This window comes from Polistes fuscatus, unplaced genomic scaffold (genome assembly GCF_010416935.1).
Source record: "Polistes fuscatus isolate 324 unplaced genomic scaffold, CU_Pfus_HIC Scaffold2, whole genome shotgun sequence".
Lineage (NCBI taxonomy): Eukaryota > Metazoa > Arthropoda > Insecta > Hymenoptera > Vespidae > Polistes > Polistes fuscatus.
In genome coordinates this window covers 14,527,351-14,545,144 of record NW_025113096.1, presented here as the reverse complement: position 1 = coordinate 14,545,144, position 17,794 = coordinate 14,527,351, and the positions used below count along the sequence as shown (strand labels likewise).

At 30.2% G+C, this 17,794-nt stretch overlaps 1 protein-coding gene and 2 long non-coding RNA genes across 3 annotated transcripts; 1 reads left to right on the top strand and 2 right to left on the bottom strand.

Moving 5' to 3' along the window:
* Positions 1-1,548: 1,548 nt before the first annotated feature.
* LOC122516308 (sorting nexin-4-like) lies at positions 1,549-4,326 on the bottom strand. Its single transcript, XM_043634001.1, has 10 exons — positions 3,922-4,326; positions 3,470-3,576; positions 3,152-3,368; positions 2,973-3,078; positions 2,785-2,894; positions 2,572-2,709; positions 2,208-2,418; positions 1,974-2,106; positions 1,764-1,878; positions 1,549-1,675 (listed from the first exon to the last, which is right to left on the bottom strand). Exons 1-10 carry the CDS (start codon positions 3,997-3,999, stop codon positions 1,625-1,627), a joined length of 1,266 nt encoding a protein of 421 aa, XP_043489936.1. The 5' UTR covers positions 4,000-4,326; the 3' UTR covers positions 1,549-1,624.
* A 5,803-nt stretch (positions 4,327-10,129) lies between these two features.
* On the bottom strand, positions 10,130-11,006 carry LOC122516463. The gene is made up of 3 exons (XR_006303573.1): positions 10,932-11,006; positions 10,432-10,520; positions 10,130-10,273 (listed from the first exon to the last, which is right to left on the bottom strand). It is a non-coding gene; the product is annotated as an uncharacterized LOC122516463 (long non-coding RNA).
* Positions 11,007-12,182: 1,176 nt separating this feature from the next.
* LOC122516462 lies at positions 12,183-13,061 on the top strand. The gene is made up of 3 exons (XR_006303572.1): positions 12,183-12,257; positions 12,669-12,757; positions 12,918-13,061. It is a non-coding gene; the product is annotated as an uncharacterized LOC122516462 (long non-coding RNA).
* The last annotated feature ends 4,733 nt before the right edge of the window (positions 13,062-17,794 follow it).

Sequence of the window (17,794 nt, the reverse complement as noted above, 5' to 3'; positions counted from 1 at the left end):
AAAAAAGAGAAACATGTCGTTTACAATACACTGAGGTGAAGAATATGTCAAGGATAAAAAAATAATTATGTTAATTAATAAGCGCACGTGTATCATTTATCATCCTACAAAAAATTACTCCATATAATGCTTAACAACAAATCGATTACATTGGTCATGGTGTTGCTAAAACAAGTATGCCAACAAAAAAAGGAAAATTAAAAAAAAAAGACTGCAAAATAAATTTTTTGTTCTTAGCGTTACAATAAAAAAACGCTTCTGTGTGATAATGAGTTCTGAGAATATACATTATTTTTTATTTTTATTTTTATTTTTATGTAAGATTGAGAGAAACATTTTTTTTCTTTCGTGTGAAATTAACAGATAAAATTTCTTTTTATACGTAAATATAAAATAACTCATAACAAAAGGATAAATAAAGACATATTTCACAAATAAACAAAAGTATCATTCATTTGGTACTTTTTCTCCATAGGAATATATATATATTATATATACATATATATACATATATATACATACATACATATACATATACGTAAATATATGTACATATATATATATATATATAATTATTTATATATTCACTGACAATAAAGATTAGAAACATTGTGACATATGTATAGGAGATTGTCAGACGATGCCTGATGGAAACAAATTTCGCAAGATTTTTCGGAATTTATAACGAAAATGATCAAAAATCTATATTCGTAGATTATTTATTATTTTTTTTTTGTTTTTTTTATTATATAAAACAATTCATTTCAATCAGGCATCGTTTATTTGCTTAAAGCACTGGAGGTTACATAGTGAATTTTGTAAAAATACACTTAGTAAAATGCGCAGCGTTTGCTTTTAAATAAAATAATGATATAGAGATTTGGAATTATTTGCTATGCTAAATACAACAAAGTTTGACTCGTATATATCAGAGATTTAACGAAATATACGAATATACGGAGACATTGAACGTGCACGAGTTTAATTAAACGATTTTTTTGTTTTTTTATAATATATAAAGCACAAAATACAAAGCTTTTTCTTTTAGCGTTGTTGGAGATAATGATAAAATGATTAAAAAAAAAAAAAAAAGACAGATAAGTACCGATAAATTTGGTACGTCGTATTAATCTCGAACAAAAATTATGTATGTTTTTATGCATGATGTATTTTGCAGATTCTGCAAGTAAATTTACTAATAAATGTGATAATGCTTTTCCACATATTTAACATGATTAAAATGTGTGATCTTAATATAATAATATCTTCTTTTTTGTTTTTAGCGTATTGATTAACGAATACGTCACGTTCGATTAAATGCATATAAATACGAAATAACATTGTATCATAAATTTATACATCCAAACACGATGGTAATAGTATACACACACATATGCCTGTGTGCGTACAAAATAACCAGTACGCACGCACCCATATGGAACTAAACTAATGATAAAAAAATTCTTATATATCAATAATATTAATAAGCGTACAGTTCAGTGAATCCATAAATATATATATATATATATATATATATATATTTATATATGTGTCACGCGAAAAATTGGAATGATTAATTTTATTTTCACATCGATTAAAAATCGCGTTTTAAAATTACTTTTACTTACGGTATACTTTCCAGACATTCCTTAATATGCTGCCAAGTTTGGAGACTCTGCAAATAATGATAACGAGATTATTCAATAAAATTCATACATAAATTTATAAATGAATACATTTGTTTGTATAAATTCAACTTTTACCTTTCTAGCTAGTTTAAATTGTAGAACACAGTAAGCTGCCAAGGTTTCTTTTAAATCGACAACCTTTTGGTGTTGAAATCTTTCTATATCTACCATAGCTTTGCTGGAAAATGATCTACGCATATGTTATAAATAATAATTATATTATTGTACAATTTAAAAATTACAGATAAAAAAAACGAGTAGAAAATAAAATATATGTGTATATACTTTAAGTCCTCATCAACTTGTTTCACCATCTCATTTTGCTGTGTGATTCTATGCTCCAATCGAAGAATTTTTAATTCTCTTACTTCTTCTGTATCGACCGATCCAAAAAGTCTGGACATTAATCCTGCTTTTCCTGTAATAATTTCCATGTATTTTACATTTATATATTTTCATAAGATATTAAAATATTATGCACTTTAATGAATATATATTCACAATTAGACAAAAATGTACCTTGTATCACCCTGTCCTTTTGTTCGCATGCAGCTATTAACGCATCTTGAGCTTCATCCCTAGCCACTTGTAAAGCTTCTCTTCGTCTAACGACAGCTTGTAAAGCTGAAGCACCAAAGAGCCATTCTTTTAATTGGTCTGCTATAAGTTCTTCTTCTTCAAGCGTGGTGTCAATCGTAGCTGCTAATGAGTCCAAGTAATGGCCTGATTTCTAAGAAAATATGCTGTAATGCAGTGTGCTTATAACCATCTGATTGTTTTTAATAAATTTTCATATTGTAGATGCATGACAGCGTCTGTTTCAAGATTTTAAGAACAATAAGGTATCATATATGTATACATATATATATTAAATTATTACTACCTGCAAACCATCTCCCATTTCTTTCTCTATAGCACTCCATTCACTGAACACACGACCATAATTCGCATGTAGTTTATATAAGCTGTATTGCTTTTCCACAAGACGGGCTCGTACTCTAAGAAGATTGCAAAGGTTGTTCTAAAAAAAATATTACATACTTTTAGAAGTATTATATTTCATAACTTTATTGTATTGAAATAAATTAAAATTTACCTGAAGTTCAATTCCATAATTCTTTAATGTTTCAAATCTCTTATCTGGTTTTCTTAGACGAACAGCTACGCTAAGAGCTTTTAACTTGGACTCTGCTAAACGTAAATAACCTACAAAATAAAAATGGATCATATTTAATATCGTAATAAATGTAAAAGTAATTTTAATAAAATTATTTGACTACTTACTTATCTCTTGAATATGTTCCCTCCAGCCTTCCCGTTGTTGTAAAAATCCCATGAAGTGTTCATTTTGAGAGAGAACAGGATGCGATGCTACTCTTAATAAGAAATTCTGCGCATAATGTAAGAAAATTTAATTAAAGAATAGAAGATAATAAAATTAGTTAGAATGATGAGTATCATACCTCTAATCCTGCTCTTCGTCGGTCTACAAAATCTGGATCAAATGTATCTGTTGTGACTTTTTGCCATGCATATAATACTCTTTTCTCTGGCAATGGTGGTAAAACTATATATGGATATGCAATGTCTAAGTATGTTCTTAATAATTCGAAATCAGTATAACGTCTCCATAAAGAACTTGTGATACTTAGAGCACCTTTGAAAGTAAGATCTGTAACTCTATACAAGTATGCAACTTTTAACTTGCATTGCTCTTGCAAATTGAAACTATCACAAATATATTCTACGATAAACATAATGTCAAATACATTCATACATACTTGGTTTCGATAAGGTACACAGTATAGAATTCTCTTAAATTTAATGGTCCATTAGGTCGCTTTTCAGCCTCTACTATTAAAATTTCCATATGATCCAATAAAGAATCCTAAAATAAATATTTTCATGTACACAATTTTCATTTGTATAAAACATTAACACACCAAAATGATATTAAGAATAACGATAAAAATTAATGTAAAATAATATGTAATAAACAATTGAACAATCCAAAGTGTTTTAAAATAAATGTCTTTCTAACTGAATAAAATGTGAAATAAATGACTATCGACGAAATCAATATCGTGTATATTACATATACAGTCAATAAACACACAACACGTTTGTATTCTATGTGAAATGAAGGGTAATGAACGTATTGATTTTACCACATAGATTTACTAAAGTTAAATGTAGCACGCACGTATACATGTTTAAAAATATCTATGCGTACCTCTTTCGACGCCTCCGAAGTGCTCATATTTGCGTTAGCCTCGTTACAATAATTACCGTTTTGAAATACGTCTTCCATGACTCCGAACGTGGAATTAAACAGTTCGGTAATAATTGAGGACTCGTCAAACAGCTTTCATATCACTCCGTTCTAGACGCGGGACAGAGCGGGATACGCAGGGACACGTACGTGCAGGCTGACCAAACGTCAAACTTCAAGGGAGTCAAACTTGTGCAACATAAATCTTTAATCAATGAATACAGAAGTACAAAGAAGCCCACAAATCCTTTTTTATCTACCCAGTTTAATTTTAGTTATTACCGGGACCACCAGTAAGCGGTAGTAAGCAGAACAGTGTATTCATTGATAGTATTATACCGTTTTTTGATATTATTGTACCGCTCTTTGATAGTGTATTCTCATCGCATTAAGTACATACTATTGCCTACTGGTGGTTCCGGTAGTAACTAAAATGAAACTGTGTAGATAAAAAAGGGCTTTTGAGTTTCTATGTACTTCTCTATTCTTTGTTATCAGCAGTATAAAAAAATTGGCATAAAACTTCATAAACTCAAAAATATGAATACATGCACTTAGTTGCTAGCTATTCGCTAATTCAAAATCCATAACTGATAATCTTTTTAATTATCTATTTAATTAGTTATTGATAATTGAAAATGTGAAATCTTTTTTTTTATTTCTAAGTAAAACAACGTAGTTTGCAACAGCAGAAAAAAATGAATAAGTGCGCTAAATTGCTAACAAACTGCTTAATTAAAATCCATAATTGCTAACTTTGTTAATTAATTATTTAATGAGTTATTGATAAGTACAAATGTAGAAACGTCATGAGTAGGAGATTTTTTCGAAATGCGCTTGCGCCTTGAATTTGTGGTTGCGCATGAGTATAACGTATTTTTAACAACTTTTTAATGCAAGACAGAAGTACATAGAAGCTCACAAGTCCACTTTTCGCGTAACCACATCCATCTTAGTTACTAACCTGACCATCAATGGGCGATAGTAGATACTTAATGCGATGACGGTACAATACTATAAAAGAATGCAATATTCTTTGATAGTATATGATAGTATATGACATATATTTTGATAGTATATATAGTATAGTTATATTGTAATATAGAATTTTATATAATTATATTTAATTTTTAATATATAAACATGTGTGTGCCTTCAGAAATGCATTTCTATATATATTTTAAAATGAAGCAATTTAAGACACTCAAATAAAAAAGAATCCAGAAGGTTTGATGATAAATCCAACGATGATCACCTGTAACAAGAAGAAAACTATATTAATCATACAATCAAGTGATACAATAGCCTGACATATAAGTGGTCCAATTCGCAGATGCACTTTTCAATTGAATCCTTTATTTACTTTTATCTAATCTCAAATTACCTTTGCAATAAAATTAAATTTAAACGCGTGATTTTACATTTATATAAAATAAATAAAAATCAAGAAATAGGAAAAATAAGAACACTAAGTTACTGAAAAAATAATATCTATTAATTATTTTGAAATATTTTTAAACTGCATTATATAGAAAAGAAAAATTGGAAATTTAATAAAATACAATCAAAGTGAAAAATTTTAAAGAAAAAAACAAGAAAAAAAAACAAGAAAAGAGAAATTACTATAATATTTACCGAACGTTATTTAAGCTTCAAAATTTAATAATACAAAAATTTTAATATTTCTGACTCTAACTAAACACATATGCATCTTTTGGACGATATGGCACACAGATTTGATGTGCCAAGGAGATGGAATGATCCATCATCTCCAATTATAATTACAAATTAATGACGAGCAAATATAATACAATAGAATATAAGATATGACTAAAGAGCTATTTTCGAAAAGTTCGAACTTATTGTTGAACCTTTGAAAATAACTTAATAGTCTATGTAGTTGCCCTCTTCAGCCACAATTAAGTGGGGGCCTCTTCGGCATAAGCCTCTTCGGCATTTAACCTCTTCTTTCTTCATGCCCTAAACTCTGCTGTGAGGCCTTTTTTAAGCGCATTTTACAATAAAAACCGTAAAATTACATTTACTCGAATGCCTCAACAGATATTTGATCTAATCGATGTACCTATTATTAACACTTTGCATTTAAAAAATTAAATAATATCGAAGAAAAGCAGAAACTTTGTCATACATCATATATGGTCTTATTTTTTTACTGGACCACTTTTATCTTTTATCTTTACTCTACTTTGTATTTACTATACATATATAACAAATAAAGTATTCAGTAGGAATTACTAAAGAGCAAAGCGTTAATATACTTAATATTAAGTAAGTATCCAACGTATTCAGCTATCTTCGCTTTTTCGAAAAAAAATTAATTTTTAAGAAAACGCAAAGACTTTTAAATCGTTCGATACTGATTTATATCTCGCGGTACAGAGTATCAGCAATATATGGAAAAAATACAAGAAATATTTAAATGAGATAAATGAATCTAAAAGTTGCTGAAACTTTGTATAATATTCGGAGAAGAAATTGTCCACTCCTAAGTGGAAATTACAATCGCGCGACTTCTCCGGTCTCTACCTACTTACAAATTAAATAAACATTCACACCTAAGTATGCTACCTGCCTATATATTGGCAATATCTAAAAAGATCAAACATACATGCATACCCACCCACTCACTCCACGATTCTCTCACATACCACCAGGGTGCAAAAGCCTAAACTAGAGAGCATGCCCCGGGGCACCTCCGACACCCTAGTTCAAACGCGTGTTTTCTAAACTTATGGGAGTACGTACCAATTGCTGTAATCGTCTGCCAAGGCTAATGATTATTGCATAAATGACTAATGCAAAAATACAAGTATAAACTAGTATATATGCATACTAGTTATATACGAGTATATTATAGTTTCCACAAATAAATGCGGTAAACTCTACTATGCAAAACGATTGTTAAAGAAAAAAAAAGAAATTCGTATCGTACGCGTGACTCTACAAGTTATTTTATTCAATAACTTTAAAAATAATAAGCGCGGTATTACGTATCGCGAAACGATGTACAATGCACACACCTAACGCACACACAAGTGCAATGTACACCGTGCAATCACTAGCATAATGACAGTCGCCAATAGGGGGGGGGGGAAACTTAAAACTAAACCCATACTAACCGTTTCTCACCCATACGCGTAGCACCTGGGCACACGTATAGATGAGAACGCAGAAAGTATAGGGGGGAGAAACGGGAGATTAGTACATTAGAAGCTGAAAATCCTGATCTAAAAAATATGATTAAAAATACATATATACATTACATATAAATACATTTTTATAAAAATTCATCTAAGCGGCTAAGGACTCTACAATTTATTTAATAAATAATGACTTTGAATATCTTTTAATATCTTGTAATATATTTTAAAACCTCGGACGACTCCTTTCATTAAGTTGGCTGTTCTAATAAAAGAACTGGGCTTTGAGCCACCACTTAACTGCTAGAATCTATCCGCCGCGAATGAGTTTGTCTTCTTGCTCATTTATTTATAATATCGAAGTATCGATATATTAAAATTAATCGCGATTAGATAAACTAAGTACAGAGCAATGCATGTAAGACATTTATTACATGCTTTTCTGGACGAAAACGAGTAAATAAATGCTCGATCTCATCACTACTAACCACGAACAAAACACGTAATAAAAAGAAAGTGCATTATTCAATTGCATTATTAATTAAATGAATTTAACCGGTGAGACAAGAAAACCTATCCTGAACTAATATAAAATATACAATTCAATATACAATACAATATACAATTTTCATGAGTAACTCCTAGAAAGGAATTATTCATGTGCTCGTCACTAATTTATTGGAATAATTACAACCAGTACCTCGTGCCGATTAGGACCTTTCATCCTCGACATGATTGAGCACCGGAGGGTCTTTAAACTTTTTGACTCACTGCGTAAGAAGTTCTACGATGGCTCCAAAACACTCCTACTTCGCAGCAAGTATCGTAGTCTGACGATCGAAGAATGCCTCGATTTGGTATTGAAAAAAATCCATCGAAGATCCATCGATGATCCATCGAAGAATTTATTCCACATCTTTGCAAAGTAAGGAAATCCATTGTCTTATCTGTAACATAAAATAGAATATAACGATAAGTTATCTGCAATATAATCCAAAATCATATTAAAATAAAATCAAATAAAATGTAAATAAAAATAGATACTTACAATGCATTCCAATGGGATGAAATTCAATTGCACCATGGCGATGCACCTCGCGTGAATCTAAAAACGCGGTATAAACGAAAACAAGAAACTATAGATGAGTTTCTTATCGCGAAACCGAAATTTTATTATACGGCGAACAACACTGGCTCTAATTCGCGTATGATTTTAATTTATTATGCGCCCGATCACTGATTCTACAACTGCTTCCAAATACTGCTTTGTACACAGTCAATGCAAGTAAAAAAATCTTCATTGATGCACTGACTCTAATACGCGAACAGTCTGTGCGACTGTTTTAAAATAAAAATACAACTTTTGTCGAACAAAATCTAATGCACTTACTGCTTTGGTCGCAGTTAATTTAATATGAAAAATTTCTAATACAATCGCGTAACACGAATGAATTGAAATGAGCGAACGAACGTGCTTCTAATCCGTGATTTTAATTATATTCAATCGATACAACACTCCCGTATATTGCTTCGCGCACGATTGCAATCTGAAACAGAAATAAAAAACAATACTATTAATATCATTACTATTACTGAAAACAATTAAAATGTTTGTTGAATTATTAAATACAAAAATATACTCACTTTGTATCTCCATCGATGAATGCACGATGGGTCTCCTACCCTTAGGATGACGATGACAATGCACTAACACTGATTCTACAACTGCATTACATGCAGTTAATTCAATTAACACTAGATTAATGGACTAACAATAAACCAATTTGACTCATATCAAATTTCTTTGCTACATATGTAGCATATATATAAAATTTTAATATTATTTTTTTAAAATATACGTTGATTTTTAATACCATAATGAAATATATGTAAATATTAATTCCTCCCCTCTACCCATTTCTTCATGCAAACAATTTTTGTAAGTTTTTAAAAAATAGTAAATGAAATAATAATGAAAAAATCTAGTTTTAAACGAATTTCCAAATGAATTTAATTAATAAATTGTAACACTATTCCAACGATAATCTGAAACAAAAATAAAAACAAGATTATATAGACCATTGATATAAAAACATTATTATAATTATTGAGAAATAGTTTAATATAAAAATTGACTTACGTTTATTCTTCAGTGATGAATGCACGATGGGTATCCTACCCTTAGGATGACGATGAGCACACGTTTAAACTGAATAAAAGAAACTTACGGAGTTTCTTAACCGAGCAAACGAAACTTTAACATGCGACGATCAACACTGATTCTACTTTCCGACTTTTTATATTTTATTTTAACGATGCAACACACGAGTACAAGTCATTGCCTACGCGCTCGATTGCAATGATGTTCTGAAACAGAAAAAGAAAAAGAACAATTAATGTCATCGTCGTAATAAAAAACCATTGAAGTTTTTATAGAAATTTTTGATAAAAAAATATACTTACTTTTAGTCTTCATTGATGACTGCAGGATGGGTATCCTACCCTTAGGATGACGATGAATAAAATAAAATTAAATAAAACTCTGAAAAGCTGAAACATACTAAAAATTATATTATAATACAATATTCCCTGTGAATCATTTCTGAAGGTATAGCACACTTTAAAAAATATTCTATCATAAAGAATTAAAATTATTAAAAGTAAAAGTTAAACGATATTTAAGGAATTTATCAAAGTATGCAACTATTTGTTTGATAGTGCTTGCTTTGTATTTTAATATACAAACCAAACAATATCAGTTGCCTAAATCTCATTACTTGTATAAAATTGCATATAAAATATAAAATATTATTAATAACTGATAATAAAAATCTTTAAAGAAGTCTAAAGAAGACAATAACGTAGTAGTAAACTCAATAAAGAATAACCTAACAAGTGTATTAATTATTATGCTGTCCAATGCTATAATAAACTTTTTAAACGATTAATTCAATAATGATAAGATTAGAAATAAATTAATTAAATTGTTTATATATATAATACGTCACGTTCGTTAGATCTTTACTTGTCGAAGGACGGAAGAGGAATGATGATCTCATACTGTTTATCCTTGAGAGTATCTAACGTTCGGTGCTTGGCTGTTTACGTTTTGTTTTCGGTTGTCTTTCTTCTGTTTTCACCTCGAGAAATTCCTACAAATGTACATACACATTCATAGTTGCTTGTAGGTGAATGTTTTATTTTCTTTCTCTCTCTCTCTCTCTCTCTCTCTCTCTCTCTCTCTCTCTCTCTCTCTCGTTCTCACTCTTTCTGTACATTCTATATGGGTTAAAAAAAGAATAACGCTTACCTCGATGAATATGAAGATAAAAAAAGAGTAAACCCAACTGTTAGACTGAGTATATGTATTCCTGTTGGACTTTCCCAATGAACGATAACCTAAAAAAGGAAAAAACAGATTACATTAGTATAATATAAAGGAAATTAAATATATGAGTGTGTGTGTACGAGCAATCTATACTTATGTATATATGCCTGTATGTGTGTGTGTGTATTAATTTAATACGAAATATTATCTTTGAAGACACAGTTATGAAAAATAATTAATTAGAGAATCATTAGAGATGGTAGTAAGTACAGATATCGTGAAAAAAAACTGGAAATTAGAAAAAACTATTGTTAAGTAACATTGGTGAAATTGGCGGGACGCCGAGATATATCGAAGTTACATTGTCACAGATATCGTTCGAACTTCTTAATATTTCGTTTTGAAAACACTCACGTATGAAAATCTTGTGTATAGCTATCGTTTGATATATAATAGGAAGGTGTAAAATACTTTGCAATTACCTGAATTAAACGAGATAACGCAGTACGCTGGAACATACACAGCTGACAGGTTCTTAATATGGCGGTGCCTACGTCACAGTGATCGCCGCTGTGACGTACAGTCCATGCACGTAGTTGTATACGGGGTAGTCACCCGCAAAAAGACATAGCGTCATCTGCTGACGTCACGGCTGCATGATGATTTTGCATTTTTTCCATCTATTATAGAAAAATATCGAATAGTTAAAAATAGTATATAGGAACACAAAAATTGTCGAAATATATACTTTATTAATCCAGACAATCAAAATTGATCATTATAAGTCGATATCTATAGAAATGATGCCGTATATATATGATTGCGTAGAAAAATGCATACCAATGTACATGGAATTTTTTTCTACGCAAATATTCTTTATCCTCGACATTATCGTAATCTTTCGATTATATCATTTGAAAGTCATTTGTTAGAATAATCGATTAGTATATAGGAAAATTATTTACGTTAGAAAATATTTTTGAGATTAACGGGACGACGTAGCATCCGTGTGAGTATCAAGTATCCGTAGCAAATATTTGAAGATTTGGAAAAGCACAGCATCTATTAGGCTTTCTTATTGTTTTGCGTATTAAGTACATACATAAAAGAAAAGTTTACAAGATTTTAAAATGAATCCAGGCAACTTTTTTCGTATTTAAATGAGCAAACAACTCAGCTTTCTTCTATCAATATGGTAAACTTTAATAATTCACATTTTCCATTAGTATATGGTTTATTAATTGTTTTAATATATTTGTTGTATAATTGTTTAGAGAAATGTAATCTCATTTTTAATCTCAGGTAATTAAAAAATATTTTCTAACGTAAATAATTTTCCTATATACTAATCGATTATTCTAACAAATGACTTTCAAATGATATAATCGAAAGATTACGATAATGTCGAGGATAAAGAATATTTGCGTAGAAAAAAATTCCATGTACATTGGTATGCATTTTTCTACGCAATCATATATATACGGCATCATTTCTATAGATATCGACTTATAATGATCAATTTTGATTGTCTGGATTAATAAAGTATATATTTCGACAATTTTTGTGTTCCTATATACTATTTTTAACTATTCGATATTTTTCTATAATAGATGGAAAAAATGCAAAATCATCATGCAGCCGTGACGTCAGCAGATGACGCTATGTCTTTTTGCGGGTGACTACCCCGTATACAACTACGTGCATGGACTGTACGTCACAGCGGCGATCACTGTGACGTAGGCACCGCCATATTAAGAACCTGTCAGCTGTGTATGTTCCAGCGTACTGCGTTATCTCGTTTAATTCAGGTAATTGCAAAGTATTTTACACCTTCCTATTATATATCAAACGATAGCTATACACAAGATTTTCATACGTGAGTGTTTTCAAAACGAAATATTAAGAAGTTCGAACGATATCTGTGACAATGTAACTTCGATATATCTCGGCGTCCCGCCAATTTCACCAATGTTACTTAACAATAGTTTTTTCTAATTTCCAGTTTTTTTTCACGATATCTGTACTTACTACCATCTCTAATGATTCTCTAATTAATTATTTTTCATAACTGTGTCTTCAAAGATAATATTTCGTATTAAATTAATACACACACACACATACAGGCATATATACATAAGTATAGATTGCTCGTACACACACACTCATATATTTAATTTCCTTTATATTATACTAATGTAATCTGTTTTTTCCTTTTTTAGGTTATCGTTCATTGGGAAAGTCCAACAGGAATACATATACTCAGTCTAACAGTTGGGTTTACTCTTTTTTTATCTTCATATTCATCGAGGTAAGCGTTATTCTTTTTTTAACCCATATAGAATGTACAGAAAGAGTGAGAACGAGAGAGAGAGAGAGAGAGAGAGAGAGAGAGAGAGAGAGAGAGAGAGAGAGAAAGAAAATAAAACATTCACCTACAAGCAACTATGAATGTGTATGTACATTTGTAGGAATTTCTCGAGGTGAAAACAGAAGAAAGACAACCGAAAACAAAACGTAAACAGCCAAGCACCGAACGTTAGATACTCTCAAGGATAAACAGTATGAGATCATCATTCCTCTTCCGTCCTTCGACAAGTAAAGATCTAACGAACGTGACGTATTATATATATAAACAATTTAATTAATTTATTTCTAATCTTATCATTATTGAATTAATCGTTTAAAAAGTTTATTATAGCATTGGACAGCATAATAATTAATACACTTGTTAGGTTATTCTTTATTGAGTTTACTACTACGTTATTGTCTTCTTTAGACTTCTTTAAAGATTTTTATTATCAGTTATTAATAATATTTTATATTTTATATGCAATTTTATACAAGTAATGAGATTTAGGCAACTGATATTGTTTGGTTTGTATATTAAAATACAAAGCAAGCACTATCAAACAAATAGTTGCATACTTTGATAAATTCCTTAAATATCGTTTAACTTTTACTTTTAATAATTTTAATTCTTTATGATAGAATATTTTTTAAAGTGTGCTATACCTTCAGAAATGATTCACAGGGAATATTGTATTATAATATAATTTTTAGTATGTTTCAGCTTTTCAGAGTTTTATTTAATTTTATTTTATTCATCGTCATCCTAAGGGTAGGATACCCATCCTGCAGTCATCAATGAAGACTAAAAGTAAGTATATTTTTTTATCAAAAATTTCTATAAAAACTTCAATGGTTTTTTATTACGACGATGACATTAATTGTTCTTTTTCTTTTTCTGTTTCAGAACATCATTGCAATCGAGCGCGTAGGCAATGACTTGTACTCGTGTGTTGCATCGTTAAAATAAAATATAAAAAAGTCGGAAAGTAGAATCAGTGTTGATCGTCGCATGTTAAAGTTTCGTTTGCTCGGTTAAGAAACTCCGTAAGTTTCTTTTATTCAGTTTAAACGTGTGCTTATCGTCATCCTAAGGGTAGGATACCCATCGTGCATTCATCACTGAAGAATAAACGTAAGTCAATTTTTATATTAAACTATTTCTCAATAATTATAATAATGTTTTTATATCAATGGTCTATATAATCTTGTTTTTATTTTTGTTTCAGATTATCGTTGGAATAGTGTTACAATTTATTAATTAAATTCATTTGGAAATTCGTTTAAAACTAGATTTTTTCATTATTATTTCATTTACTATTTTTTAAAAACTTACAAAAATTGTTTGCATGAAGAAATGGGTAGAGGGGAGGAATTAATATTTACATATATTTCATTATGGTATTAAAAATCAACGTATATTTTAAAAAAATAATATTAAAATTTTATATATATGCTACATATGTAGCAAAGAAATTTGATATGAGTCAAATTGGTTTATTGTTAGTCCATTAATCTAGTGTTAATTGAATTAACTGCATGTAATGCAGTTGTAGAATCAGTGTTAGTGCATTGTCATCGTCATCCTAAGGGTAGGAGACCCATGGTGCATTCATCGATGGAGATACAAAGTGAGTATATTTTTGTATTTAATAATTCAACAAACATTTTAATTGTTTTCAGTAATAGTAATGATATTAATAGTATTGTTTTTTATTTCTGTTTCAGATTGCAATCGTGCGCGAAGCAATATACGGGAGTGTTGTATCGATTGAATATAATTAAAATCACGGATTAGAAGCACGTTCGTTCGCTCATTTCAATTCATTCGTGTTACGCGATTGTATTAGAAATTTTTCATATTAAATTAACTGCGACCAAAGCAGTAAGTGCATTAGATTTTGTTCGACAAAAGTTGTATTTTTATTTTAAAACAGTCGCACAGACTGTTCGCGTATTAGAGTCAGTGCATCAATGAAGATTTTTTTACTTGCATTGACTGTGTACAAAGCAGTATTTGGAAGCAGTTGTAGAATCAGTGATCGGGCGCATAATAAATTAAAATCATACGCGAATTAGAGCCAGTGTTGTTCGCCGTATAATAAAATTTCGGTTTCGCGATAAGAAACTCATCTATAGTTTCTTGTTTTCGTTTATACCGCGTTTTTAGATTCACGCGAGGTGCATCGCCATGGTGCAATTGAATTTCATCCCATTGGAATGCATTGTAAGTATCTATTTTTATTTACATTTTATTTGATTTTATTTTAATATGATTTTGGATTATATTGCAGATAACTTATCGTTATATTCTATTTTATGTTACAGATAAGACAATGGATTTCCTTACTTTGCAAAGATGTGGAATAAATTCTTCGATGGATCATCGATGGATCTTCGATGGATTTTTTTCAATACCAAATCGAGGCATTCTTCGATCGTCAGACTACGATACTTGCTGCGAAGTAGGAGTGTTTTGGAGCCATCGTAGAACTTCTTACGCAGTGAGTCAAAAAGTTTAAAGACCCTCCGGTGCTCAATCATGTCGAGGATGAAAGGTCCTAATCGGCACGAGTTACTGGTTGTAATTATTCCAATAAATTAGTGACGAGCACATGAATAATTCCTTTCTAGGAGTTACTCATGAAAATTGTATATTGTATTGTATATTGAATTGTATATTTTATATTAGTTCAGGATAGGTTTTCTTGTCTCACCGGTTAAATTCATTTAATTAATAATGCAATTGAATAATGCACTTTCTTTTTATTACGTGTTTTGTTCGTGGTTAGTAGTGATGAGATCGAGCATTTATTTACTCGTTTTCGTCCAGAAAAGCATGTAATAAATGTCTTACATGCATTGCTCTGTACTTAGTTTATCTAATCGCGATTAATTTTAATATATCGATACTTCGATATTATAAATAAATGAGCAAGAAGACAAACTCATTCGCGGCGGATAGATTCTAGCAGTTAAGTGGTGGCTCAAAGCCCAGTTCTTTTATTAGAACAGCCAACTTAATGAAAGGAGTCGTCCGAGGTTTTAAAATATATTACAAGATATTAAAAGATATTCAAAGTCATTATTTATTAAATAAATTGTAGAGTCCTTAGCCGCTTAGATGAATTTTTATAAAAATGTATTTATATGTAATGTATATATGTATTTTTAATCATATTTTTTAGATCAGGATTTTCAGCTTCTAATGTACTAATCTCCCGTTTCTCCCCCCTATACTTTCTGCGTTCTCATCTATACGTGTGCCCAGGTGCTACGCGTATGGGTGAGAAACGGTTAGTATGGGTTTAGTTTTAAGTTTCCCCCCCCCCCTATTGGCGACTGTCATTATGCTAGTGATTGCACGGTGTACATTGCACTTGTGTGTGCGTTAGGTGTGTGCATTGTACATCGTTTCGCGATACGTAATACCGCGCTTATTATTTTTTAAAGTTATTGAATAAAAATAACTTGTAGAGTCACGCGTACGATACGAATTTCTTTTTTTTTCTTTAACAATCGTTTTGCATAGTAGAGTTTACCGCATTTATTTGTGGAAACTATAATATACTCGTATATAACTAGTATGCATATATACTAGTTTATACTTGTATTTTTGCATTAGTCATTTATGCAATAATCATTAGCCTTGGCAGACGATTACAGCAATTGGTACGTACTCCCATAAGTTTAGAAAACACGCGTTTGAACTAGGGTGTCGGAGGTGCCCCGGGGCATGCTCTCTAGTTTAGGCTTTTGCACCCTGGTGGTATGTGAGAGAATCGTGGAGTGAGTGGGTGGGTATGCATGTATGTTTGATCTTTTTAGATATTGCCAATATATAGGCAGGTAGCATACTTAGGTGTGAATGTTTATTTAATTTGTAAGTAGGTAGAGACCGGAGAAGTCGCGCGATTGTAATTTCCACTTAGGAGTGGACAATTTCTTCTCCGAATATTATACAAAGTTTCAGCAACTTTTAGATTCATTTATCTCATTTAAATATTTCTTGTATTTTTTCCATATATTGCTGATACTCTGTACCGCGAGATATAAATCAGTATCGAACGATTTAAAAGTCTTTGCGTTTTCTTAAAAATTAATTTTTTTTCGAAAAAGCGAAGATAGCTGAATACGTTGGATACTTACTTAATATTAAGTATATTAACGCTTTGCTCTTTAGTAATTCCTACTGAATACTTTATTTGTTATATATGTATAGTAAATACAAAGTAGAGTAAAGATAAAAGATAAAAGTGGTCCAGTAAAAAAATAAGACCATATTATGATGTATGACAAAGTTTCTGCTTTTCTTCGATATTATTTAATTTTTTAAATGCAAAGTGTTAATAATAGGTACATCGATTAGATCAAATATCTGTTGAGGCATTCGAGTAAATGTAATTTTACGGTTTTTATTGTAAAATGCGCTTAAAAAAGGCCTCACAGCAGAGTTTAGGGCATGAAGAAAGAAGAGGTTAAATGCCGAAGAGGCTTATGCCGAAGAGGCCCCCACTTAATTGTGGCTGAAGAGGGCAACTACATAGACTATTAAGTTATTTTCAAAGGTTCAACAATAAGTTCGAACTTTTCGAAAATAGCTCTTTAGTCATATCTTATATTCTATTGTATTATTTATTTGCTCGTCATTAATTTGTAATTATAATTGGAGATGATGGATCATTCCATCTCCTTGGCACATCAAATCTGTGTGCCATATCGTCCAAAAGATGCATATGTGTTTAGTTAGAGTCAGAAATATTAAAATTTTTGTATTATTAAATTTTGAAGCTTAAATAACGTTCGGTAAATATTATAGTAATTTCTCTTTTCTTGTTTTTTTTTCTTGTTTTTTTCTTTAAAATTTTTCACTTTGATTGTATTTTATTAAATTTCCAATTTTTCTTTTCTATATAATGCAGTTTAAAAATATTTCAAAATAATTAATAGATATTATTTTTTTCAGTAACTTAGTGTTCTTATTTTTCCTATTTCTTGA